This window comes from Photinus pyralis, unplaced genomic scaffold (assembly GCF_008802855.1).
Source record: "Photinus pyralis isolate 1611_PpyrPB1 unplaced genomic scaffold, Ppyr1.3 Ppyr1.4_LG4, whole genome shotgun sequence".
Classification (NCBI taxonomy): domain Eukaryota; kingdom Metazoa; phylum Arthropoda; class Insecta; order Coleoptera; family Lampyridae; genus Photinus; species Photinus pyralis.
Window position 1 is genome coordinate 25,075,503 of NW_022170511.1, and position 26,315 is coordinate 25,101,817.

Consider the following 26,315-nt stretch of genomic DNA (forward strand, 5'->3'; position numbering starts at 1 on the left):
ACAAATAGTCCAAGTCAAAAAAAAAATCTTGTGAGATTGCAGATACTATTATTTTAAGAACGGTCACAGTTACAGCTGTATGAAGGTGTTGGTTCCAAGTTCTCGGAGATAATAAGCAATAAATTTTATCTTAATTACTGTTACTAAAAAAACACAAAAGCAAGTGTAGGTCATCTCCTGCATTGTGAGAATGCAAATTCCGCGGAAAATTCAGAGCGTGAGTTCTCTAGGAACAGCTCAACGAGCATGTCTTTCAGGTGGTAGTCGATTCCACGGTGACTTTGAAAGTTTCTGCACTCTCTAATTTCAGGGTCAATGACCTATTTTGGATTTGTTTTTTTGAAGGACTTATCACCCCTCTTTGACTTTTCCTTTTACATTTACTGATTGGCTTTTAAAACACAAGTGAACTTAATTTGTTGACACCATTTCGAAAAGCGTTAATTCGTTCAAAAGAAAATAGGTAGGGATTAATCCGGAAAAAACCATTCGCAAAGATGTAGTTTTTTTATCGATTTTCCAGTTCTAAATGATTTTAGTCAGTGAGAGTGTGTATGTGATGGGTTTAAATTTATCAGTAGTATAATAAGTAGGATTTGTTTTTAAATAAGGTTAAGTGTATCCGTAAATTTTCATGGCCATTTAAATAAAAATTAAAAAAATAATTGTAAATTTAGTAATGCCTAAATCATGTAAGGTTATTCGTTGAGTATCATAAATTTTGGAACGCATAAATAAGAGAATATTAATTGTAATGTCGACGTAACATAAAAGTCCTATCTGGGCAGACAAATTAATTGACTGTATTTACTAACAAGACCATGCGGAAAATAACGAAGCGGTGTTTCGGGGCTCACCAGGAAACTACGATATTGAACGTATGAGCATTGAATATCCAGAGGAGTTGGATATTCAATGGTATGAGTGAAAGTGGCTACGAAGAAAAAGATAAAAAAATAAGATAAATTTATTACAAGCAACTGATAGTGATGTTAGGTAATAAAAAATCTTGTAACCCGAGCAGCCATCATAATTATTGGTTAACTTCATTCAACAGTTCATTGGATTATCCAGTTTATGTGTTAAACAAAATCGTTTTCAACGATACCAAGAGTTCATTCATAGTTGTGTATCCATTCCATATCTCTTAAGATACTAACCGTCGTAGTCGTTCGTCTAACCGCCGTCAGCTGCGACGCGGGCGGCCCGTGTTCGATTCTCGGCCAATGTAGAAGTTTTTTAGTTCTATCTGATCATCAACGTAGGACATAGGGGCGGGTATTTCTGATTAAATTTGTAACTGGCATGTTTTTCAGTTTGTAAGTAGGTGGGTATAGATTTGGGGAAAATGCAGCTAAACCCTCGCTCTTCTTGAGTCACGATTCACGAACCCTTCTGCCGTGCCGCAAGGCTTAAGTTTTAGATTGGAGAAAGGTGGGATGTGGAACAGAAAACCGTAACAACACTATATTCCACTTTAAAACATAGAATCGCAACGACATCCATTTGAAGAGGGCGTTTTTAAAGTTATTTACAATTGCACCCTTTGGCAAATTCAAGAATTTACGGTTAAACACTTCCGATTTAAACCCAAAGCACTGTTTGAGTTTTAATGCGTCAGTGCAAAATGAATTCCATTTAAAAAGACGTTCTTGTGCATCTTGAGAAGGACGCTCTACTTACTGAGAGTAAAAACGCCACTAAGGGCAAAGATGACAAATTCAATTTGTTGATTAATCAATGAAATAGAAGTAAAGTTTCCACTCCAAAATATGGGAGTAATTCCTAAGACTTGAATATAAAACCCTAAAGCATTGTTTATTAAATGAATAAACCAGAGAATTGCCATAAGTGATTATAATTCTATGGAGTAAACACAGCCTAAAGCATGTGGTTTCTCATCAATTACACATCTACTCTTTTCAGTAAAAATGCTCCGGGATTGTATTCCTTCCATGTAAGCGAAGCAAATATTTACAATGAGTTAAACGTGCGGAATAAATCATCTTCTAAAAGCAAACCGGAGGTTAAATTTAATTCATGCGACTTTGCAAATAATAAAGGAATAATTGAGGTAGAAATACCACAAGACGCTGGGAAGGGCGATCTGGAGGAGGCAAAAGAAGGATGTTATCGCGTTACTAAGCAGCTCCGAATTTTCTTTTCTCATATAATAGGATATTGATTTTATGCAGATCCCTCCACGACATCTACTTGATATGTACGAAATAGAGAAAAAAATCGAATAACTCTGCGAAGTGCACATATTTGAAGAGAGGCGTTTGTAAAATTGTGCGAATATGGTGGTACGTGTATCTAACAAAGCATAAATTTACGCAAAGGTGTACTTTCAATATTCTCTCTGGAAGCGGGTATAAATCATTACGATTTACGCTTCCTTTGTGAAATAAAAAAAAGTTTGCGCAATTTCTTGTCGTCTGTATATGGAGTATCTAAAAATGCATCTCAAGAGAATAAGCTCCTTATTTAAAAAATGTATAATAGTACAGTATTTAAACTGGATCAAATCCTTCAATTTTCATTCACAACCACTTCGTCTTCCTGTACCATTTACATTTAATAGAGTGGAACACAAAACTAATACCTACCCTAACGATTGGTAATTACCTTTAATTGAAATTTGAACTAGAGTTTTAGATTACGTGGAATCCACGATTACCTAAACACGTCACAAAATGAGTTATTCTAATTGAGCTTGCAAAACTAAAATGAAGACCGAAGTCGTACAAACGTCGAAAATTTAAATCCCCAAGGAATAATAGGCGTGCATTTAAGGTGATGATTTAATTAATTATTTGCAGTGGAAATAACGTAATGAAGTTGTAAGTTCCTTATTAGGTTAACCCGTTTTTATTAGCCAAATCGTCCTTTTGGATTATTGATTGCTGTATGTCCATTAGTAAGTGACAATCGTTTCTCTACCAAAGGTGTATATATTGTCTAATTACTGCAAAAATGATCTGATTTTTCTCATGGTTCAAAATTAAATGCTGTGGGTCCCTTGTTTATCGTGCCGCGCTGCTATGTGCTTTCACCATATGGACTAATATACCCACAGTTACAGTTGTCAGTTAATGTTTATTAGCAAGTGAAAGCTTAAGCTGTGCATTCGTCAATGGGGTCAAAACTTTTAGGCGTATCTCGGAAACCAAAATGTCGCAAGGGGATACTCTCCAAGTAAAAATAGTATAGTTCTGGACGACACGGGACACGGGAGTTTTGTTGAAAAAATCTTAACCCAAAACATTATAAATCAGCATATGTATGATGAAAGCGCATTTTCGGTAATGCAGATCAGTATTTCATTAGCAAAGTTTAAAATTATCGATCTCACGAGTAATCTAACTCAAAATAGACTAGAGCCCGCACATCTACACTAACATCAGAAAGCTTTTAGTGAAAATTTAAAGTCTTTAGCTATTGTAATTGCTGAGATCTTAGCCGGACAGCCAACCAGCCAGCCATAACGAATATAATAGTGTATTTTTTTTCCAAAAATGCACTAAAAATGATCAAAATTCTCGTATGAGATCGAAGGGACTTCAGCGCATTTTTATGTTGCAGATCAGTGTTTTATTAGGCAGTGCTGACGCCACCATCAATAAGATCTTGTCGAAGGCTACCACATTCACTTGCTTGATACCCGCTGGCCCACTTCCCGGGTACATGCATCGCGTTTAAAGTTTTGACTCCACCATCAATAAGATCTTGTCGAAGGATTCCCTTTGTCGGTACCCATGTCCGACGTCCCGTTCACCCGTCCTTCGAGTTTGAAGTTTTAACTCCACCATCAGTAAGATCTTGTTGGGAGCAACCGTATTCCCTTTGCCGGTGCCCACTTCCGACGCCCCATTCACCCGCAATTCGCGTGCGAAGTTTTGACTCCGCACCATCAGTAAGGTCTCGTCGGGGGTTTTGGTGGATTTCGCTAAAACCCGACGCAAAATAGTATTCAATTTTTGGGTACTTCTCATAGCCCCAGCTTCTATTGGCGACACGAGAAAGAGAGATCGCGATTCGAGCTCTAAGAAATTTGGGCGTCCAAAGTTAGCTACCCCTCGAAGCGCGCCATGCAAAAGGTGGTTCATTTCGCCCCTTAGGAAAAAAAACAAAATTCCGCAGGAGTTGTGCGCGTTGACAAGATCTTTCCGACGACATCAAATTGAAAACAATCGGAGAAAAACTGTAGAAGAAGATAGAAAAAAAGAAAGATCTCTAGGTTAGTATAACACGCTCGGGGATGGCGTCCAGATGTCGCCCATTCCCTAAAGTTGTTAATTACACGACCCCGATAGGTACATGGACACTCTTCGTCTTTTTACAAGCGTTCTTCTACGGGCTCGCATTTACTGCCAGCCAGCCAGCCAGTCAAAGTGAGATTAAAAGCTACCCTTTTACAAATAAATTTGCAAAAATGCGCTAAAAATATATATTGTCGCCGATTTCATAATTATACTCTTCAATTTTATCGGTTATCGTGTCCACAGTCGGACGAACGGGCGGACAGAAGGTCCAAAATTATAAACTCGCTTTTTGTCGCTCGTTAATAAGCCAAATAATTAGCTCATTCCGCATATACCGCATATTTGGGAACGCCCTGTATATTTATTTATTTATTTATTTATTTATTTATTTATATATTTATTTATTTATTTATTTATTTATTTATTTATTTATTTATTTATTTATTTATTTATTTATTTATTTATTTATTTATTTATTTATTTATTTATTCATTTACAGCTCTAAAATTTGCGCTAGGTTTGACGAACACATCGATTGCTTTTGGAAGTCATCGAATGCAAAGGTAGAGGGCTGTTTTTTACAAAATCTATAATGGCGCAAGCTGGCGCTAGAGGAACAGAACCCAAAATGACCAAACTTTGCTCAAAATCTGCAAAATCTAGCTATAATGGCGTCAGATCAACCCAAATTGACGCTAGCTATCACCAGCCATTGCCGTAATCGGTTCTCTCATTCTCAAGATATCCAACTAACGGACAGACGGACGGACATCGTAAAATTATGAACTTGCTAGGTGCTCATCCCACTATTCGCCACTGAAAATGACTTCAAGCAGACACAAAAACTAGATTTACACACAAAATTTAATTGTATTTATTTTCACAAACAATGTTTAAATCGCGCACTCGGCTTGCCCAAGTTATACAAGACTCTATATTTACTGCTTTTGTGAACATACTTGACAAAATTTAAAAACAAATACATACCCCTTAAATCGAAAATTAAACCATATCTTTTCTCAATACTATTGCCTGTGTGGCGCAGTTCAGTTGAAGCTAGACTGTGGTGCTAGGGTCCCTGGTTCGAATCCGGGTTCGGGCATGGATATTTGTAAATGTATAGTGGGTTGGGTTGGTAGAGCAGCCTTGGCTGAAACCCCGCCCAATCAAAAATAAAGGCTAAATAAATAAATAAATTAATTAATTAAATCTGACGCCGAAACAGATTAATGTTATATCAAACAACGAACACAAATGAAGCTCCGTACAATAAATCTGTGAAGGACAATTTTCATTTGAAAAAAATAGTTTTTTCGGAAAAAAAAGGGATATTTTGAAAACCTCTTAATTTTATATTGAAAAAATTGTAGCTATTTGAACCATAAAAGAGTATATTTCAACCAGTATCGTTAAAAGAAAATCATTTTTGCAGCAATTAATAAAAAACAAAAAAAAACGGGTTTCCGCGATATTTTCGACTACTATGAGACAGTGACTGACTGTGGAAAGAAAGTTGTAGAGTTTTTCAAGATTTATTTTATTTATTGTTTATTAAAATTATTATTATTATTTTATTTTATTAATTACTTTTGTCTCTGACCTCAACTTTTGCCGGAAAGTGCCGTCATACGATTTTCACCCTCCGCAAAACTTAGACCCTCTCCCCTGCTCACGTATTTATTTTTTTTTGTATTTATTATAGACCATTTTAACATATCCACTTGACAAAGCTCCATTAACAATTTTCTTTTTTTTTTGCCTAAAGTATAAAAGCTTTATATCTGTCCACTATTTTTAAAAATAAATGGGAAGTTTTGAAAAAAACGAATTGTTGCGTTCTTGATCTGTCCGAAGGCTATTTAAGTTCAAAAGTCATTTACAGAAAGGAATCAACTCATACTCGGAAAATAATTATCAAAATGTACATCCGTAATATCCAAAATGGTCCGTAATATCCAAGGTATAATTTTTTAAATGCCGATCACAAAAAATATAAGTATTCATTAAAATGTATTAATTTGAATTCAGGTGGGCACTCTCTGCCAATAATCTGCAATTAAATAAAAACAAAAGAGAGGGAGTGAAAGCGCGGCATATAAATACGAGACAAATTAACGTTTGGGACGTCGGGAACTCAAAAAAATCATAATTCACATCCAACGGAAAGCAATAATTCAATTTACGTTAGATATCAAAAGCAAAATTTTGCCTCGATACCAGTTGTCGGTACAAATCGGCAATATACAAGGTACCCGTTTTTCGAGCTCCAACATGGGGATCTTGGTTATTTGAAGAGATGCAATGTAGTTTAAATTGGGACAAACTTGCGAATTTTGGTACCCACTACGAAAATTTCAATTTAAAATTTTTGAGGGGTGCTTATACTTTTTTCGAAGTTAACAATTTCATCTTCTTTAAATAATTCAAAAACAAGAAGGTGGTACTGCAATGGACTTTTTTTGTGAAAATGAGGTCGAAATTTGGAATCAAATAAAAATGTCGTTATTCAACACTGTTGATGAAAATATCCGAGTATTGCATATAATTAATTAACAACAAGAATTTAATTACAACTGTATATAGAACCATCGCTTTCATCGCGTTGCCTTAGATTATTATAATTGTCCGTAGTTAACTACTGAATCATTTGTTAAAAAAGCATGTAAAAATGATTTCTGTGTATGTAGACCATACGCCCAGTGTAAATTGCATCAAATTGATGCAAACAATTAATTTTGGTTGCGTGCCACACGCTATGCGCTCATAAATTTTGCATTCTCGTACAGCACAATTGAATTGAATAAATGCGACTAAATATAGTAATCGCGCAATTACCTAAATGGTATTTTTTTGCAAATTTAGGGAATACCGTACGCGGAGGCGATGAATAAAACCCTGGTGTTTGCCATTTTCGACTTCGATCGTTTCTCCAAGCACGACCAGATCGGCGAAGTGAAGGTTCCTCTTTGCCAAATCGATTTAGCACAAACGATAGAAGAGTGGCGCGAGCTGCAGAGCGTCGAAGGAGAAGGTGGTCAGGTGATATCACATATCATTCTACTTTATAGATTTATAGTCTGGTCAATGCTTCAATCGGAACGTTGGCGACACCCAGTTCGGACCACTGGATGGTCAAGCAAGTGTATAATTTCTTACTTACTTCAATAAACGTGCGGTTTTTAGAACGCGACAACGCAGAGAATGTAGATACTTTTCCTTTTTTTACTACTTATATTACATTTGAAGTAGTTTATACTCAGCCTAACTCCAAATTATTTATATTTGCATTGAACACAGTAAAAATTATTCTACATTAAATATGCACATTTCTTTGAGTTTTTGCATAATAATTTTTTGGTAGAGATCTTTACAAGGGAGGACTGTGTCCTTCCAATTTTTTGGAGTTGTTAAGTTTTGCAGGATCTGCCCGAAGGAAGCAAAGTTGATCGAGACTATATTTGAATCAACTCAAAGCAGTGGACTTTAATTGACGTAAATTATTTTTTCTCTTTTCCCTAATTTCTCTGCTCTGCTTTGGTATGGCTGTGCTATGGTTGTGCCGGCCGCGCATGCATGATGCTTCCAATCAATCAAACTCGTTCACGTAAGTATTATTTTGTTAAATAATCGAACATTTTATATCAAGTCAAACGGTAATTCCGCATCAGTGATTGCTCTGAGTGTTTGACTTTATATCAAAATGGGAAAATCCAGATAAATCTAACGCGGTATCAGCAGCCATCGTCAACTGCTTGGATCGGTAGCTGCTGGTACCACAGTGTATAATTATTGGTAACTTTTATTAGTAACTTTTGCTTCTCATATTTCTGGAAAGCACAGTTTTTGATAATTTTGATCACTATATTAGGAGTTTTGAGGAACTGCTAGTTCTTCAAAGCTTCTAAGAGGTTATTTCGACAGTTGGTAGACATTAGGCTAAAAACTGTATGAGGTATTTGGTAAAAATATTAAGAAAAACTTCTCTCCAACTAAGAAAAGTACTGGTCTCATTTCTCTACTCTAGCATTAACGTAGATAGTTGTATTTTTAAATTTCGAATTTATTATATACAGTATTTCTAGTCTTTCCTTTGTAATTTCTTGCCCTATTTCCCCACTTTCTGCATGTTTCCCTCCTTTTGTTGGCGTTTGCATTTGGCTGGTGAATGTTTTCAAATTCCTTTTTTAATGTCTTCCGAAAAAGATAAATAGATGTTAGTCAGTACATGCATTTGCAGAAAATGTTAAGGTATCAAAAATAGTTTACAACAGTTTTCGCATGCCAGCACCATAGTTAGATCAAACAGCACAGTACATAAAGTAAAAACTTCTGTATGTAGTTTTGTATTCTAATGTTTATTAAATGGAGTCACCGATGTCTACTTAAGGTACATTTATCTTTACTTATATGATTTTTTTCGAGAATACATTCTTCAAGTTAAAGCTTTGATAATTTCTCATACAAATCTACACAACAATTTTAAGACATTGTCAATTCTACAACACTCGCTGGATTCTTTTTAGAGTAATTTAATTAAACTAGGAGTGCACATTAGTCTATTGCTGTACTGTGTTATAGTTAATCGGAATCAAACTATAGAAAACGCTGGTTTGAGCTGGGTGTTAGTGAAAATTTACTGCTCCAATAGAGAGACTACGAACCTACTACAATAAAATGGAAGATATAAGACTAATTAGAATCACATGTATCCAAAGTCGAGCGTTAACCATCAAGTTGGCAGTGTACCTTCCCCAGTTTGATAAAATCACTCACTTTGCTCTGACTTGATAGTCAACGTGAGAACCGCTTTTAGTTTAAATATATATTTGCTAATATGTATGTCTCCCTTCCAAATTTAGATGTTGTATCCACCCTCCTGACATAGATGTCTCTTCTTTTCAACCCCTCTTACACCAAACTTCCCAAATGACACTTCTATCAAGCTTGACCACACTATTCTTTGATTGCGCATGCTAAAATTCAATCCCGACCTGAAGAAAGTGTTGTCTAAATGTTTCCTTAAGGTGTTCTACACTGTCTTATTCGTTCTTGCAAAATTCAATAACTATGTAGCGCACAAAACGAACTGTCGATCTAAATAAGCATGGCAAACAACAGATTACTGTGATTGAGCGTTAAAACTATTCCCGATAAGTTCACTCCATCGTCGGCTATTACAGGATAACAAGTTGGGAGATATTTGCTTCTCCTTACGCTACGTTCCGACAGCTGGGAAGCTGACCGTTGTTATATTGGAGGCTAAGAATCTGAAAAAGATGGACGTCGGCGGGTTATCCGGTGAGTTCTCGGATCCAAACGAATCCCTTAATAAATAATTGCATCTTCTTAGATCCTTACGTAAAAATAGCACTGATGCAGAACGGCAAGCGGCTTAAGAAGAAGAAAACGAGTATTAAGAAGTGCACGTTGAATCCTTATTACAATGAATCCTTTACGTTTGAAGTGCCATTCGAACAGATACAAGTAATGCTGCTTCAGTTGCTCATTTTTGTGATATGTTTAATTCTGTTATTTTAGAAAGTAAACTTAGTGGTAACAGTGGTAGATTACGATAGAATTGGTACGTCTGAACCTATTGGTAAAGTGGTTTTGGGTTACAATGCGAGCGGGACGGAATTACGTCATTGGTCAGATATGCTGGCATCTCCTCGCCGACCAATCGCTCAGTGGCACACTCTCAAAGATCCGGAAGATGAAAAGAAGGACTAAACAACGCTCTTATTCTAAGGTATTTTGTTCCTATTGTTGTATCATTCCAAAGGCAAAAAATTCTGCAAAAGATATGACCCCCAGCAGACCGCGTAATCTAGCAACGTATCGGTGTTCGTTCCCAAAGGATCCGGAGTCCTTTTTCGCGGGATTGACCTACTGCGCGTAATTACCGAGTAAAAAATCAGTTCTGTTAATTAATAGCCAGACCTCGTAATGTAATAGTAGTAGACCAATTTTATTAATGATCTAACCCTCGACTTGTAATCCAAACTTACCCCTTCAATTAATTACCGAATCATGCAATTCAAATTAGACTACCCCATAAAATTCTACAGTTCTGATTAAATTGAAATTGTTTTATTCTAAAAGTGATTATTTAGACAATGACTAAAATTCTTAAAAGGAATAAAAATGACACGTGACGTACATACAACTGCTATTTGCCTTATAGGCACTCTGATCATTTTTAACGCATTTTTTATTAATTAAAAAAAAAGTGTTATTGTTTGCGTTTTGTCCGTCCGTCCGGATCCACTTCTGCCTTTTCGAACTACTTCTAGGGGGATGGTCCTAGGGTCCTGGAATTTTGTGCAGTAGGTAAGCCTGTACCTTGAAGGTGTGGTAGACGACCATCAAATTTCGCTGTCTAAAAGGGGACCCCCCACGAATTATTTCCGGGGGGGGGGTAATTTTATCTCTCATTGTATTCTAATTAAAGGTTTCAACGAAAGGAACCATTTTTTCCCAACTTTCTGTCTTCTGTCTGGGAGAGTGGAACTAGTTTTATCCTTCATGGTACTCTAATGAAAGGTCTCAACGAAAGGAATTAATTTCTACCAACCATAGACCTGCTCCTCGACCTCTTATCGTGATCGAGTATATTCCCTTATACCTCAAGAACTGATTGTCGGAAGAGGGTACTCGCAAAGGGCGATTGAGACGTCTGTAAGAAATATATCCATTGGTGAAGTTAAAAGAAAACCTATTTCGATGAAAAAAAAATGCGCTTGATCTGCACAAGAGTTGTGCACAATTTAGACTAGTTACATTTTCTTTTCATTTCAACACTTCCTCCAAAAGATAGAAAAAAACAAAACACTCACTTTCTCTCCATTTTAATCTGCTGCTCGCCAATCCGCTCGCACCACATTTCGGATCGAACCTTTTTCAACGGTTTCGTAAGTAAATCAGCCAACTGATTATTCCCATTTGATGTGTTCCAGCTTAAGATGTCCATTCAGATATCTTTTACTAACGTAACACGCTTGGTTAACATCACAGCACTACCATTATCAATCTCGAGAGTAGGGAGTTGATCCTGATCTCCAATTTCCATTATTTCAGATTACTAACTTTTGAACCACATTAATTCCTTCGCTCCTTCACTTGCTGAGATCCGTTCTGCTTCCATGGTGGATGCTGACAGTGTTGACACCAATTTTTGTAATTACCGGTTCACGACACGGCTTCTTGATTGAGAGTTGCGATGACACCTGTCGTTGATCCTGTCGTGTCCTTGTGGCCTGCGTAGTCGGCATCACCGTAGGCCTTCAAATCTTCTTTGTTTTTTTAGACAATTCCGTAATTTATTGTCTTCTTTAAATACGTTAAAATACGTTTCACTTGGCGAGTGACTTTGTTGGATGCAAAAGCAATGTCCCGCTTCGGGATATGGGACTTTAGATGCGATTTCCAATTAGAGTAGATATTCCATTCGAATCTATCACTCCAAATCTTTCTAAGACTGCCCTCGTACAATTTTCTTGATTTATTGATATCGGTCCGTCTTTACTTTGCTGTATCTTCATGTCCAGGTAATTGTTTAGAGATCCTTTTGTTGCAACATTTCAATGAACTCATTTCTGCCCTGTTGCTACCTAGAACGAAGCCATCTTCGACGTAGATGGCAATATAGACATATTCTTCTTTTTCAAGGAGACAGGCGGAAGCCATTGTCAGATCGAGTAGTGAAGTATGCTTCTCCTTAACGAAGGTGGGGATCTTCCCATGAGTGGCAATTTTCAAATCATGCGCCACTATCCATTTCAATAGTATTTTCCCTCTCTTGCACGATCCCCAAGCCTCTGAAACCGCGTTAAAGTCTCCGATTATGATTACTTTTCTCATCCTTATTTCACGTACTTTTCTCCCGATTTCGTCAAGTTTTGCTATATAGCAAATGCTCGGGCAACTTTTGGTGAGACGTAGACACTAAACACTATATCCCTACCTCTGTGTATCGACAAAACCGGAGGACCTTTAGTGGCACCTAAGGTCTAGTATTCAGATGTAATGTCGATTATCACAAACTCACAAATTCCTCAATGCGTCGCAGCACGGTTAACTAATCTCGTTGGCTTCTGTGCTTTTTCTGCCGCCCTAATTGCGGCTTTGAACTGTGGGCTCGCAATTGTCCATGGTATAGCACTCCACATAGTTTTATGCGTTTTGGCATTTCACTTTGTAGTGAGGGCCACTAGCCACCACAATTTAGGAATCCCTTTTTAACTATGCGTTCACTGGTGGACTTTCCCTATCTGCGGTGAACCCCCCAGCATTTCTTGCATTTGTTTATTTCTACCCATTTTATCGCATTTTCCAACTAAGTTGGCTATTGCAGCCACTTTCTCTGCCCGTCCGTCTGCCCGAGGCCTTAACTACTCCTACAGTTTTCAAGATATTAACTTCGTTCTTTTTGCATTCGGTAGCTTATAGCTCTAGCACCTGAGCCAAGGAAAATATTGACAATTAAACTGCGCATGCGCAGACTGAGCAATGTCAACTTCCTTATTTATTAATATATTATGTTAAAATTTTAACCACAGATACTTCTAGTGAAGGCAAATATATCGCATATAGTAAAAATCAGTTGTGTGCATGTGCAGACTGCTCAATGGCAACTTTCGTATTTATGCATTTTGAAATTTTACCCAAAGATGCTTTTAGTGTAGGCAAACGTATCGCATATTGTAAACATCAGATTAATGCGCAGGATGCGCAATTTCAACTGCTATTTATCGAGATATCTTTTTGAAATTTTAATCACAGATGCTTTTGTTAAAGGCAAACATAACTGATATTGCAAATTAGATGTGCGCATGCGCAGTCAGTGCCAACTTCTTTATTTATCAAGATATTTCTTTGAAATTTTAACCGTATATGCCTCTAGTAAAGAAATTCTCAGCGCACATATCTGTAGCCGTTTGAGAAGTACTGATCATTCATGGAAAATGCGTACTCACCTTAGGGCGAAAACCTTTTTACTTGTTTGATATCGCACCTAGTGATCCAAACCCATAACTTTGGTATGGTGTCAATATGCCTCTAGCTACCATAATTTCTGACAACTAAACCTCTGCTCCCCTTTCCCCACCTTGATCTCTGCATTCATTATCCCGTCCATATCTTTTATAAGTAAGTATGGATAAGTCATACGGTTATCATTTCTAATGCCTCCCCGTTTGAGAAGTACTGATCATTCATGGAAAATGCGTACTCACCTTAGGGCGAAAACCTTTTTACTTGTTTGATATCGCACCTAGTGATCCAAACCCATAACTTTGGTATGGTGTTCAAGTGCTTTTCCCACTCCTTCGGTGCCCTGACTGTGGCGGATCCCTGCCCGCTTTCGGCTACCATAATTTCTGACAACTAAACCTCTGCTCCCCTTTCCCCACCTTGATCTCTGCATTCATTATCCCGTCCATATCTTTTATAAGTAAGTAAGGATAAGTCATACGGTTATCATTTCTAATGCCTCCGATGGTTGTATGGATTGCGAAATCTGTGAATTTTTTTGGCTGACTACCACGTGCCTTTTGTCCTTGCGATCAAGTGCTTTTTACGCGCTCAATTCCGTAGGTCCGCGCGTAGGAGCTGTTATCGCCTTTGACTACAAAAGTTGCTGACTCGGAGGTTTTTCTTATACTACTGCTTCCGTCTGGATTTGGGGGTTTCCCATCAGTACAGTGGTTTACATTCATGCTATAACATAAACACTCTGCCAGTTTCCTGGTCATTTCTCTTATATGCGGAGTTTGCTATATTTTGACCCTATTCCTTTTAGCCTAGTTAATTCCTTCCATATAGTTTCGTATAAGCTCTTGGCTTTCTCTGCGTTGTCCCCTCTACCGCTGCTAGCAATAGGTACTTATCTTTCTCGTATTTCTTCTGCTTCTTGCCGTTTCATAATCGCCTCTGATTTCTTGAATGTTGCCATCCCGCCTTTATTAATCCGCCCCTTTTCGATTTTCTGTTGGAATTCCGGATGGAGTTTGCTCATTTCTTCCCTCATCTTGTCATCCTTATCGGTACCGTATAACACAATTTTGTGGTCAAGCCGTCTTTCTTCTTCTTATATCTCTCTATATCTTTTTCGGCCATTCCTATCTCACTTCCCATGCCATTTCGAAGACAACCCAACTATCAATTTTATTTTGCAACCCCTCTCTTTTAATATCTTCCGCCTCGATGATGCTTTGGCACCTGGTGCGGAAGTTTTCCTTTTCTCGTTGCCCTTTGTCCACCGTCTTCTTCTTCTCCGTAACCGTGTCTATGCCCGATGCCTTTTCAATGACTTTCAATCTCCTCCATCGGCAGTTGCGACGTCGCGATTTATGATGTACGATTTGCCCTACTGAGCAATGCACTATTTTAATTATTTTCTTCGTGTGCGATGTATTCAACTGAAGAAACAGTTGATACTGCCAATTGGTGTAATGCCGGTAACAGCAACAATATTCAAATTAATTAATATGACAGTCAGATCTTTATTTGTTTTAAGAAGTGATTTTGGTTACATAAAATTAGGCGCCCTTCAGAAGGACTTGGTCATTTAAAAGTAGACACAGCAAAAAACAATACCCTTAAATCACTGTTTAATACGTGGACTGAAATTGAACTGTAATCAATTTTTAGAAATAGACGTTATATTGTAATAATTATTTTAATGTACTATAGCTATTTATATCATTTTTCTTTTTTTTCAGAAACTCCCCGTGCTATATAGCTTCACTTTCTTTGAAGAGATAATAAAGTCTACGTATTTGTTAATAACGTGTTAAAAATTATTCCAAGTTAAACAAGTAAGCATTAAAGGTGTATTGTAAACCCCGTATGTTCCATTAATCATCATCGAATTGTGAAATAATGATGTGTGTATTTAACAACGGAACACCCTCTCAATCAACATTCTAGCATAACAACCGTGGTTCCCGTTAATACAAATATCATTATCATAATCGCATTACAGGCAATTTTACTTGCACTTGTTGTCAAAATTACTGGTACTACGTATAGTGATACTTATTGTTATGTTATAACGTTAGTGGTTTTTTTGGCTTCGCCAACGACCATTTACTGTATTATCCTCAATCCCGAAATGGCTTAATTTATGTTGTTTGTCTTTTAGAAACTTGATCGTTACCTTTTTATTGTCGTTGTGATTGTTACAGTATTTGTTAATATCTATAGCTTGTAAATTTAGTTAAGGCATCATCGATCATTTCAATGTTGCAGTTTAGAAATGCCTTCGTTTTGAGACTTCCAATTCACAAATTCTTAATAATCTTAACAACTTTATTGAATAGCAACATTATTAATGGCTAACTCGTCAATGTTAACAGTGATATTTAGAGTTTAGTCATTAGCATTTTGATAACGAAATGGAATTCATAAATATATAGATTTTTGCAATTATAGTCCTATGGCACGCACACGGTGCTTGTATTTTTAATAATCTAGATAAGCCCTTCTAATTTTTAGCAATTTTTGGCCCTTTCTAAACTGCAACCAGACATTTTATAGATAAGTAGGTAATTTATAGGCACTGTTAACAATTTCGGGGTGAATATTTCCGCGTATTTACCCTGCACTTGTACACTTTGGTCATATTTTAAGAAAACCATTGTAGTATTTTAATTTTTACAAACAAAATCGTATCAGGTAGCATCAAAGTTAGGAAATTAGGTGAAAGGAACACAGAGATTACCAAGTATCGTACACTAACCGAGTGTCATATCCATAACGTGTAAGAGCACCCAACGTGTAAAGATGTAAGTTTATCCGGATATAGAACATATGACAATAGATATTATCGATAGCTTATAGAAGTTAAAGGCCATCTTTAACATAAGATAATCTGTATAAATTGATCGGGTTTGTCTTTTGCGAAATATACGGTGGTATTTTTGCAAAGGACACTAATCATTAGGTACAGCGATTTAGAAACTTTAGATTTTTAAATAACAGATTATTTTTCAATCGCTTGTAAATCGTTTTGAATTTCATTTAAACTTGCACACATTTTTTGTTACCAACTTTAAAGACCGAGAACGCTCACTACCATATTTTTCAAGCAACCTTTAACTAGATTAGGGAGCCACATTGGGTCTTGTAACGGTCTAAAGAAGTGTTCTCTATTCGTTACCCCATATTCATTTCTACTTTAATCGCTTTTCTCTATTGATATTATTCTTCTAAATACCCTGTATGTTGTATATACTGTCTATAAAAGATGTTCAAATGTTGTGTATTATACAAAATATAAACGTATATTTACAAATACTTCACAATACATTGGATAACCCTTTCATTTTATTTTCGAATTCAAGTACTACCTAATTTTAAGTGTTCGTTTCAAAGTACGACGCATCAGTAGCGTATTTCAGTTATTTTTTTATAACTATCTGAAATTCTGCAATTGGTGTTGAAAGTGAGGCCCTTGAATGATTTAAATAATGTAGATTGCACCTGCTTGAAGATTGGCAATATAATAGGATGTGTGAATAAGTAAACAATGTACGTAAAGTTGTATAGTTTTATAGGTTTAGTTATTATTAAAAAAAACCATTAGATGGCTTTCCTAATATCTACCATAGCACATTTATTATATCTAATTTGTAATGTTATAATAATTGTTATTATAAAAGAAAGTAAGTATGATATATTGTGAAAAAAATAATAAAATGTGACAAACCTGGTCTTGTTAACAAAAAAAATAAATCATATCATATCCCGTTATAATTTTAATGCAAAAAAAACGCCCAGAATATTCATTCTGTAGAATTTAAAGCAGTCATCCTTATTCGAGCTACACTTTCTTTGCTTAACAATCGTCGCAAGCGGATTCATGTAATAAATTTCCATTTCCAACGAATGTTATTTTTTATCTTATGGTGTCATTGAAGTACTTGCGCGCTGTCGTAAAACAACCTGCAACACAAAGAACTCTGCAACATATTTTTAAATTCATCGATTGGCACCAAATTATAATGCATCAAGTTCCAATTGACAGAATCCCCCCCCATCACCACAAATACATAAAAATAGAAGAATGCATGTTTCCAAACCGTTGCAATGTTACGCCACTGGCGAAATCAAAATGTATTAAACAAAAGGTTAGCCGTATCAACCGCTTCCAGACTGGCTCGCTGCCATGATTTCAAAAGGGGGAGCAAACTCCCGTCTATTAATGTATGTAATAATACTATAAAGAAAAGATAAGTAATCGAAACCTGAACACCTGAACTGTCAGGATGTGCCATGGTATTTTTCTTTTGTGACATAAGCCAGTTTTGCGCTAGATTAACTCAACTTAACTCACATCCACTATTTGATAAATTAACAAAAGCGACGCAGAAGAAACAGTCGATTCTTTAAACGTGTAAGTAGATTAGTGGGCTCGAAGAGAGTGGAAGGAATTGATTGGTCTCAAGACGTCGTAAAGATAACGTTAAAATAACAATGGTTTTCTCTACAAAGCCTGTAATTATTCGCTATTGGTATTCAGTCCGGACCATTTTCAATTGAGGATTTCAATCATTTAGAAAATTTACCATTCGAAATATAAGTAGGATATTCGATCCAATTGTTCTCCGTGTTTTCCGTAATTTTCTTTAAATGTTATTTATTTGTATCGGGGGGCCAGAGTGTCGAAAACTCTCCGAAAAACTGATGAGGAGCTCATAATTGGAGCGGGAGACGGGACTTATGGATTCGCCGAAACGATTCTCGTTTTAAAAACGCGAAATTATACAAACTATCGACTTTATTGAAAAGAGTACAGACAAGGAATGAATTCTAAGTTATTTTACATTAATATGAAATTACAATCTATTGATCTTGTTTTCTCGTTTCCTGAGAAAAACGGTGCTGAATCCGCGGTTCTTATGGGAAACGGCTGCTTAACTCGGGAGAGGGTATTTTTATCATTATATTATATTATATAGACTATAGCTTCACAAGGTCTTCTCGCTTTTTTTATTATGACGTCTGATTTTTGAGTGTGGAAGTAATGGCCATCTAACAATACTATCTACCGCCTTAGTTACATTTACAAGGTTTGGAAACCCCACATGTCAAAGATAAATTTTATTCTCTAACACGTACAAATTTTACTGTAGCAATTAATTATTTGTAACAAAATAATAATACCACGGCTAGCTCAGTAATGAATAAATTTTCGACGACTTTATCCTTGTTTCCTATACAAAATTCCCAAAAAAATCGAATCCTATAGTTACGCAATGCACAATTTCGAAATAGCATTTATCGATGAGTCAAAATTTTTTCCAATTGGAGGGTGATTGTCTCCTTTGGAAGGGTAGCAGCAATCCGGCCTTTCGTATCACCAGATAAAATTTGGTTATTTGTTGAAAATTAATTTCGGAAGATGATTGAGTCTTTGAATGCGGAACAAACCGCGGTTCAGGTTTATTGAGATAATAGTTGAAACGTGATTTAACCTTCATGGGGGCGTGTGGGCGATAGATTACCGCCATATACATAAAAGTCCGCAAAACTTCTTCCAGGGGGACATAAGTGTGTATTCTCAAGTACAACACTATGACGTTAGATTATGTTTGAATCCGCCTTAGGTTTGATTCCCTGTAGGAACAGGAGTGAATCAAAGTTTGTAAATCGATCAATTACCGTCACGCGCCCGCCTATGCTGTAGTTGGAGACGCGCCCACATGAAGGTTAATTAATGATGACATCCCTATACATAAGAGAGGTGCACAGTATTCATTGACAAACTTATTTTTTAAAGTAACTAACCACTCCAAATATGTGCAATAAATGTTTTGCACCTTGGACCTCAACTCTTTCGGGGTAACAATCTATTTACATGAGCGTACGTTAATCCGATAATACTACGAAACGAACTTGTTCGTTTATGCTTTAAGGGGTAACATTTCGCACCATTCGCGGTTAAAAATTATATCAGCCGACCAGTCCACTCCGCTACGTAACGAAGTTCCTCCTTTTGCATAAACCAGCCACTTATTATCAACTTACTTGTAATCGCAGCCCGTTATACATATTTAAAACGCACCCGCGATACTAATTTCGTTGAAATTGGTGGCAAAATTTTTCGGTTGTGCGGCTAACCATTCTTTTATATATGTACTGCCGTTCTACGGCTTGCGATTGGAACTATTAATTGGAAACGAATCTTCACGCCATATCAAATATGGCGTGAGATGACTCACATGATTCGTCTTGTAAGCTTGGCGAAGAATTTCATTTTACGCTATCTAAAAATCGGCGGGCATAAGTTTGCCTCGAAAGTTGCCTTTCTCCGACCCGATTTTTACTTATGTACTCGCCGAGCCAGGAAGACGAAACGACTCCAACGAAAACCAAGCGTTCACTCTCTTTTATATATGTGAAAGGTATAGCAGATACACCCTGCCTCGTGCTCCGTCACGACGGTTTTTAGACTGGCAACACTGTAGAGTGTTGAGAGTTTCAACTCTTATGTGCTTATACACTCGCTTCTTATCTTAAGCCGCTTTATTTTCTCGCATATTAGTTCTGCTCTCTTCCATTATGAAGCCGAAGCGGGACACGTGTAAAATTTCCTATAGTTATAGCTTTCCTCTGACAGAAACTAAATCTGGATATTATTTAAATTGAACAATACGCAAACCTAGCTTATCCACCTTGCAAATTCGATCCGGTTGGCACTTTTTATCTTCCAGAAGTTGTTTAGAGATCAACCGGTTTATTTTACGGTCGTCTTGGGCAAACCCAGAGCTCCCGCTATGGCTTTCTACAACTTACGGACGGACGGACAAAGCGCAAACGATAGCACATTTTTTTTAATTCTTAAAAAATGAGCTAAAAATCAAGTTAGGAATAGCATTTGAAGTGCAATAAGCAAATAACAACCAAACTCAAAGTTACCCACCCTCAGTTATAAACAACTGAAGCCAATACATATTACAATAAAGCGCAAAATTACAATTACAACTAATAGTCTGGATGCCAAACTGGGATTTTTGGCTTAACCTGGAAGTGAGGTACGGTGAAGGTTTTTTGGCGGCTTTTAGTTCGTAAGGATGTCTACTTTGAGAATCCGTTTGATGCCACCTTGACGCCCTTGAGCATTTTGAGAAATTCAAGATGGCGGCCAAGTCAGCAAAAAAAAATACAAAAATTAAAGTTTTGGTGGAGTGGGGGTGTTTTTGGGGGGTTGGTTTTTATATTTTTTCAATATTAACGAGTCGTACATCGATTTATTTGTTTTTATGAATAAGAATCTCGAATTTGAGATCAAAATAGGTGCTAAAACAGAAACTCCTATTTGTTAATTATTTTTTTGGGGGGAAGCTGCTTGAGGGGGAAACTGGAGCTACTGAATAAAATAAAAAACAAACAAAAAAATAAATATATTAACTCAAACTCAAATACATTACTTACAGATATAATACATTTTTAAACAAAAAAATAACAAGCAAACAAAAAAATATTGCAGATAAACATAAATTTACACGTTGTCCGATTCTTCGCTTTTTGATTCATTTTGCGCAGTTTCCACAAATTTTGTTAGTGGATTTTTATATTTATTTTCGTCCCTTTTATCCGTCATGCATTTGCACATCAGGCTACATGACAACCCATTTGATAGACAACCTCATCTGTTCGAGCTGCAGGGGTCATTAGCTTTGCAAGAGCATTTAGCAAGCTCTAGAATAAAATCTGGTGTCGATTTAGTATTTTTGGGGACAGAAATTGGGTTTAAAATTTTGTTTTCGTCATCTTTTTCCCATCCATATTGCGTAACGTCAATTTTAGGAAGAACAAGGTTTTGGGCAGCATCCAACGATCCTAGATCTCACTTCTTCTGCCCATTTGTCTTGGCGTTTTTCGCAGGCTTTCAGAATGTTTTGATTTATGTCCAATGTTCGTACAATATAAAATTCGTTAAATCGGCTTGGGTTTTTAGGATCTTTTTCACATTTTTCGGTGCACAACAAGCAGTCTTCTCTAAAATCGAATGCACTAAATGATCGCAGATTACGCACTTCTGTTGGTTTAAATTCTTCTTGTCTCCTACTTTTTTTGAACAATCTGGCAATGTGGGTCTTGGATGTGTATGTCAACACACAAGAGCGATGACAATAAAATTCATGGATCTCTAGTCTCTGCTGGTGCTCAATCCAATTTCTCAGCATTTTATCTTCACGTTGGTAGCACGCACTAATTATTGTATGAAGTATTTGTTCACTGATTGTCATTCACTGTTCGGATTTCTCACACTAAAATATGCACTTTTTTTATGTTCACTTTTAGTTTCCATCCTGACGTTGATAGTCTTGCAAAAAGAAAAATGTGTTTTTATTTTCGAAATTATTTTAATATAAAGTAATTTCGTTCCTGAAAAAACAAATGCCGAAAAAAAAAATTTTGTATTGTAACTGTGAAAATTACTACTAACCAAAACTTTTGCTTTGATATTAGTAGTTATTTGCACAATTACACATTGGGATATGTGGGATGGGGATATTTAAGTAAGGGTATTGGAGTAAATAGTAAACTTTTTAACTCTAAATTTTGACGCTATCTTGTATATCTTTCTAGGATTTATTCAAAAATCATATGAATAGTAATCTCCACCCAAAAAAACCTATAAAAAGACGTATCGCACTTGTTATGATTATTATCTTTTTATTAAAATCAGCGCGTTTTATGTTATTTTCGGGCCGTCTGCCGGCGTCGTTCTACTTTTTTAACATTGAATAACTTGCTGTGTACCTCCATTTTGATATGGAATTCGGGATCCTTACCCATAAAAACATATAAATCGATGTTACTACACGTTAATATTGAAACAATATAAAAAAACACCCCCCACTCCACCAAAACGCCCCCAAAAATATTTTTAACTAGAAATTTAAATTCAGAAAGCTTAAAAACCCTAAAATCGATGTGCTACATGCCCATATTTTTAAAAAATTTAATTTTTGTATGTTTTGCAGATATTTTTGGGCGCCATCTTGAATTTCTCAAAATGCTCAAGGGTGACAGAGCGGCATCAATCGGATTCTTAAAATAGACCTACTTAGTGTCCTAAAACCGCAAAAAAATTTTCACCGTACCTTACTTCCAGCTTTTTCGTCTGGCTTCCAGACTATAAGCACATTACCTTTTCTTACATACAACACAAACTTGAATTATAGAAATAGAGTTCAATTGTACTGACTGAAGGCAGAAAGTAAGTCACACTACATTTTACAATGAACTTGTATTAACTTCAAACTGCACCATAAGCAAAGCTAAATCAAGACAAATCTTTCATTTATATAATGACTAACAATGTGTGAAAGTTGCTGAAATAATGTTTTGTATAGTGACCACATTGTATTGAAAGGTTAACGTTTTGTGAGCCTGTCGGTGTCTATATTTACGCCAACGGTACTCCCTGGTTGAATTTTGAAATCGAACATCCCAATTTGTGAGCGTGTCAAACGTCAAAATGTATAATAAAATAGTTGTTAAACAACACATGATAATAGAGTAAAAGCAGACGAAGCATTTCTATTATTTTTTTTCGTTTTGGATCGTGGTTCACCATGTGCGCCATATGTTCAATTAAATTTTGAGTTATCGTGCTAACAAGTCGGACAACGACAACAACGACAACGGAAACAACGACAACAACGACGACAACGGAAACAACGACAACGACAACAACGACAACAACGACAACAACGACAACAACGACAACAACGACAACAACGACAACAACGACAGCAACGACAACAACAACAACGACAACTACGATAACAACGACAATGACAACGGGCTTTTTTTCTGTGAATAAAACAATACTTTACCTACCCACATATGGGTGCGAAAAAGTCAAAACATAACTTCAGAAAGAAATAAAAACGAAATCGGCAAATTTCGGTTTTTCGGTTTTTTATCGGAAGTAATCGGAATTTGTCGGTTTTCTTTACATCATGATAACAACTGTTTAAGTGCGCAACTTTTTTTCTAATTTGACCATTCGTCGTATGTTCTATGGTTTCCGAGATCCCCATAATGGAGTACACGGAAAATGCATTTACTCCAATCAAAATTAAACCAAAAAAATTTTCCCACTTTAATGGGTTACGATAAAGTTTGATTTTCTCATTATAATTCTACACAACTTGAGTGGAGACTTCAGAAACTATAATCTATCTCATGCTTTACCGTATATTCAAGTACCTACCTTATATAATCGATAAGTATTATAAGGACCAAATAAATGTGATCTTCAGTATAAAGTGACAAGTGAGACGGTGTACAATGCCTTAATTACCATTCATTTCTCAAAACATTAAACGTTGCGGTTAAATATATCGCAAAGAAGATTGTGCGTCACGATAACATAATTAAAACTATACATTCGACTGGAGAAATGGAGATTGAAAACCAAAGCAACGTTTCACAAAAGTCAACAGTTGTGCAAGTATTGCTTTCGAATATACCTTCAGCCTTTGAGCGGTAATCAAATCTTGTACAGGTACTTTTGGGACTAATCGTAAGTTTCTCGAGCTTAGCGCCCAGTATGAGTATAGGATTTTCAGCTGTTGCCCTTCCGTATCTGACCGACGTTTCCAATGCACGGCGCTTAACAGGCGATGAAGCATCTTGGTTTGGTGAGTGTTTTTTGCTGGTCGGAATTTTCTTAAAGAAATCTTTCAGCGAGCATTGCTTCGATTGCTGCGCCACTGGGTTGCTTGTTATCGGGCCCGATTTCTGATAGATTCGGTCGAAAACCCGCAATAATCTGTGTTAACGTTGTCTGTTTTTTGGGATGGGCTATAATTACCGTCGCTTACTATTTTCCAAATCATCAGTTCTTGCTTCTCTTAATTGGACGATTATTCACCGGCTTCTCCACTGGACTCTCCAGCATGCCGGCTGCTGTGTATATGGCGGAAATAGCGACTCCAAAACTAAGAGGATTGCTTATCACATGGAATGCACTTTGCTTTTCTCTTGGTATTGTTATCATTTACGCTCTTGGTTGGATAATGACGGTTTGGTATTATTCATGTGAATAGCTTTACACGCATTGTTTTAGGAGAACTGGGGATTGGTTGCCGCACTATCTGCCGCATTTCCGTGCGCTGGTCTGGCTATGGTAATGACTTACATGGTTGAATCACCATCGTGGTTGATCACCAAGCATCGTTATGAGGACGCAAAGCGTAAACTACGCAAGCTGTTCAACTCAAGGGAAGTAGACGAAGAATATGAAACGTTAATAAGGAACGTAGCTGGCACAAGAACTGAATGTGAAGATTACAGGTTCAGGTGGAGACATTTTTTAGAGCCTGTTTGCTACAAACCCTTAATTTTAATGTCGATGTTTTTCATATTTCAGCAATTTTCTGGTACATTCGTGATTCTATCTTATGCAATTGATATAGTGAATGAAGCAAAAATAAGTATAGATCTATATGGTGCAATTGTCCTAATCGCGGCAACACGGGCTGTTACTTCTGCATTTGTAAGCATCGCAAGTAAACGAGTTGGACGTCGTCCTCTTTCCCTTTGTTCCGGAATTGGAATGACCGTTAGCATGGTGCTGCTCTCCGGATATCTATTCTGTATTAAGCGTGGGATAATCACAGACGATCGGTTTGCTTGGGTGCCACTCACACTGTTGATGACCTACTTCTTCACTGCAACATTAGGTTTTCTAACTATGCCGTTTGCAATGTCTGCCGAAGTATTTCCGTCCAAAATTCGAGGGTTGGCAACTGGAATGGTAACCAGTATTGCGTACACTGCCAACTTTATACTGGTGAAACTCTATCCTGACATGTTACACGGAATGGGAATTTCCCCACTGTTCCTGTTTTATGGCGCAATGTCAGCTGTCGGCACTATTTTCGTAATGCTGCGATTACCAGAAACTAATGGAAAGACGTTGATGGAAATAGAGAGATATTTCAGGAATGAAAGCAGAAACAATGGAGAACTTGAAAGAGTACAGAGCACTTGTTTTATAAGTAACAACTCCAATTAATCCAATACAGGAGTAATATTTAATTTAATATGCATATACAAGTGTATAATGTGGCATAAGGAACTCTACAAAAAATTCCGTAACAGTTTTTTTGTGAGTTTTTTAGTTTTTGAGAAATTTTAAACTGAAAAGTTACTCTATTTTGTAACTAAATTTGCACTTTTCTCAGAAAGTAAGCCCCATAGCGAAAAATGTTAAATATAAAAAAGATGTGCCTTGATGAGCTGTACAAATAAGCTTCATTCATTTTTTTCTTCAGATTCAAAATAAAGGCACAAGAGGTAAATATAGTCGGAAAATCGGCAGTTTGATTAAAATTTGATATATTTGACCGCCCCTCCTAACCTTAAGCCACGGGATCTCGCTGGCAGACATGACTCTTTTTACTTCACTATGTATCAGGATACTTTAGACCAAAATTATTTATGCATCAAGGGCATTAAGGCGATATTTATGCCGAGGGATTGTAAGTCGCCCGAGGGTTGAATATCGAGTAATGCCTGAGGTGCATATAATATTTTATATTTCATCGTTCCAAATAATGCATTTCCAATATACAAATGTAATGATTATTGTTTGCCAACATTAAAGTGCTTCATACGAATCAAGTAGCATCTTTTTTTATTCCATAATATAACTCCTTCAATATATTTGACAGGACGTTTGAGACCATAATTTGATGACAATCCATTATGACCTCATATGACAGATATAATTGGCATATAAAGGGCAAATGAAAAATAAAAATAATTTTTAATTCAAAATAAGTGTCTAACGAAGTACCTAATAAAAGAAACATTTTGTGTACCTATTGTAATTAACGTTTGAAATTGACACGTGATTGTGACAAATATTCCCCGTACATCCTGGGAATTTTTTAACAGTATATTCAATATTGAAAAATCAAGGAATATATTATTATCGTGTATTCTCAGTATATTCATTGCTGAATATTCTTGGAATATGCCAAACCAACGTAGGTATATATTCAATATATTATTCATAGA

The 26,315-nt window shown here is 36.5% G+C and overlaps 2 protein-coding genes across 3 annotated transcripts in view; both read left to right on the forward strand.

Moving 5' to 3' along the window:
* Positions 1–16,977, forward strand: part of LOC116168573 (synaptotagmin 1) — a 32,002-nt gene extending 15,025 nt beyond the window's left edge. The window contains exons 7-11 of one of the 2 annotated variants that reach the window (XM_031484486.1): positions 7,128–7,304; positions 9,446–9,563; positions 9,616–9,749; positions 9,804–10,014; positions 14,987–16,977. In XM_031484486.1, the coding sequence (XP_031340346.1) occupies positions 7,128–7,304; positions 9,446–9,563; positions 9,616–9,749; positions 9,804–9,995 (621 nt within the window). In that variant the 3' untranslated portion in view covers positions 9,996–10,014; positions 14,987–16,977. The remainder of the gene's footprint in view (positions 1–7,127; positions 7,305–9,445; positions 9,564–9,615; positions 9,750–9,803; positions 10,015–14,986) is intronic. The other variant, XM_031484488.1, reaches the window with a different exon arrangement.
* Positions 16,978–23,473: 6,496 nt separating this feature from the next.
* LOC116169239 (facilitated trehalose transporter Tret1-2 homolog) lies at positions 23,474–25,760 on the forward strand. Its single transcript, XM_031485271.1, has 4 exons — positions 23,474–23,739; positions 23,794–23,929; positions 23,976–24,313; positions 24,358–25,760. Exons 1-4 carry the CDS (start codon positions 23,689–23,691, stop codon positions 25,306–25,308), a joined length of 1,476 nt encoding a protein of 491 aa, XP_031341131.1. The 5' UTR covers positions 23,474–23,688; the 3' UTR covers positions 25,309–25,760.
* The last annotated feature ends 555 nt before the right edge of the window (positions 25,761–26,315 follow it).

Excerpts from the sequence above, each read along its gene's own strand:
- LOC116169239 (XM_031485271.1), top strand. The coding sequence starts at position 23,689 with ATGGAGATTGAAAACCAAAGCAACGTTTCACAAAAGTCAACAGTTGTG. Across the intron at positions 23,740-23,793 it reads AAAAGTCAACAGTTGTGCAA|GTACTTTTGGGACTAATCGT; the intron begins GTATTGCTTTCG and ends AATCTTGTACAG. Across the intron at positions 24,314-24,357 it reads CTCTTGGTTGGATAATGACG|GAGAACTGGGGATTGGTTGC; the intron begins GTTTGGTATTAT and ends GCATTGTTTTAG.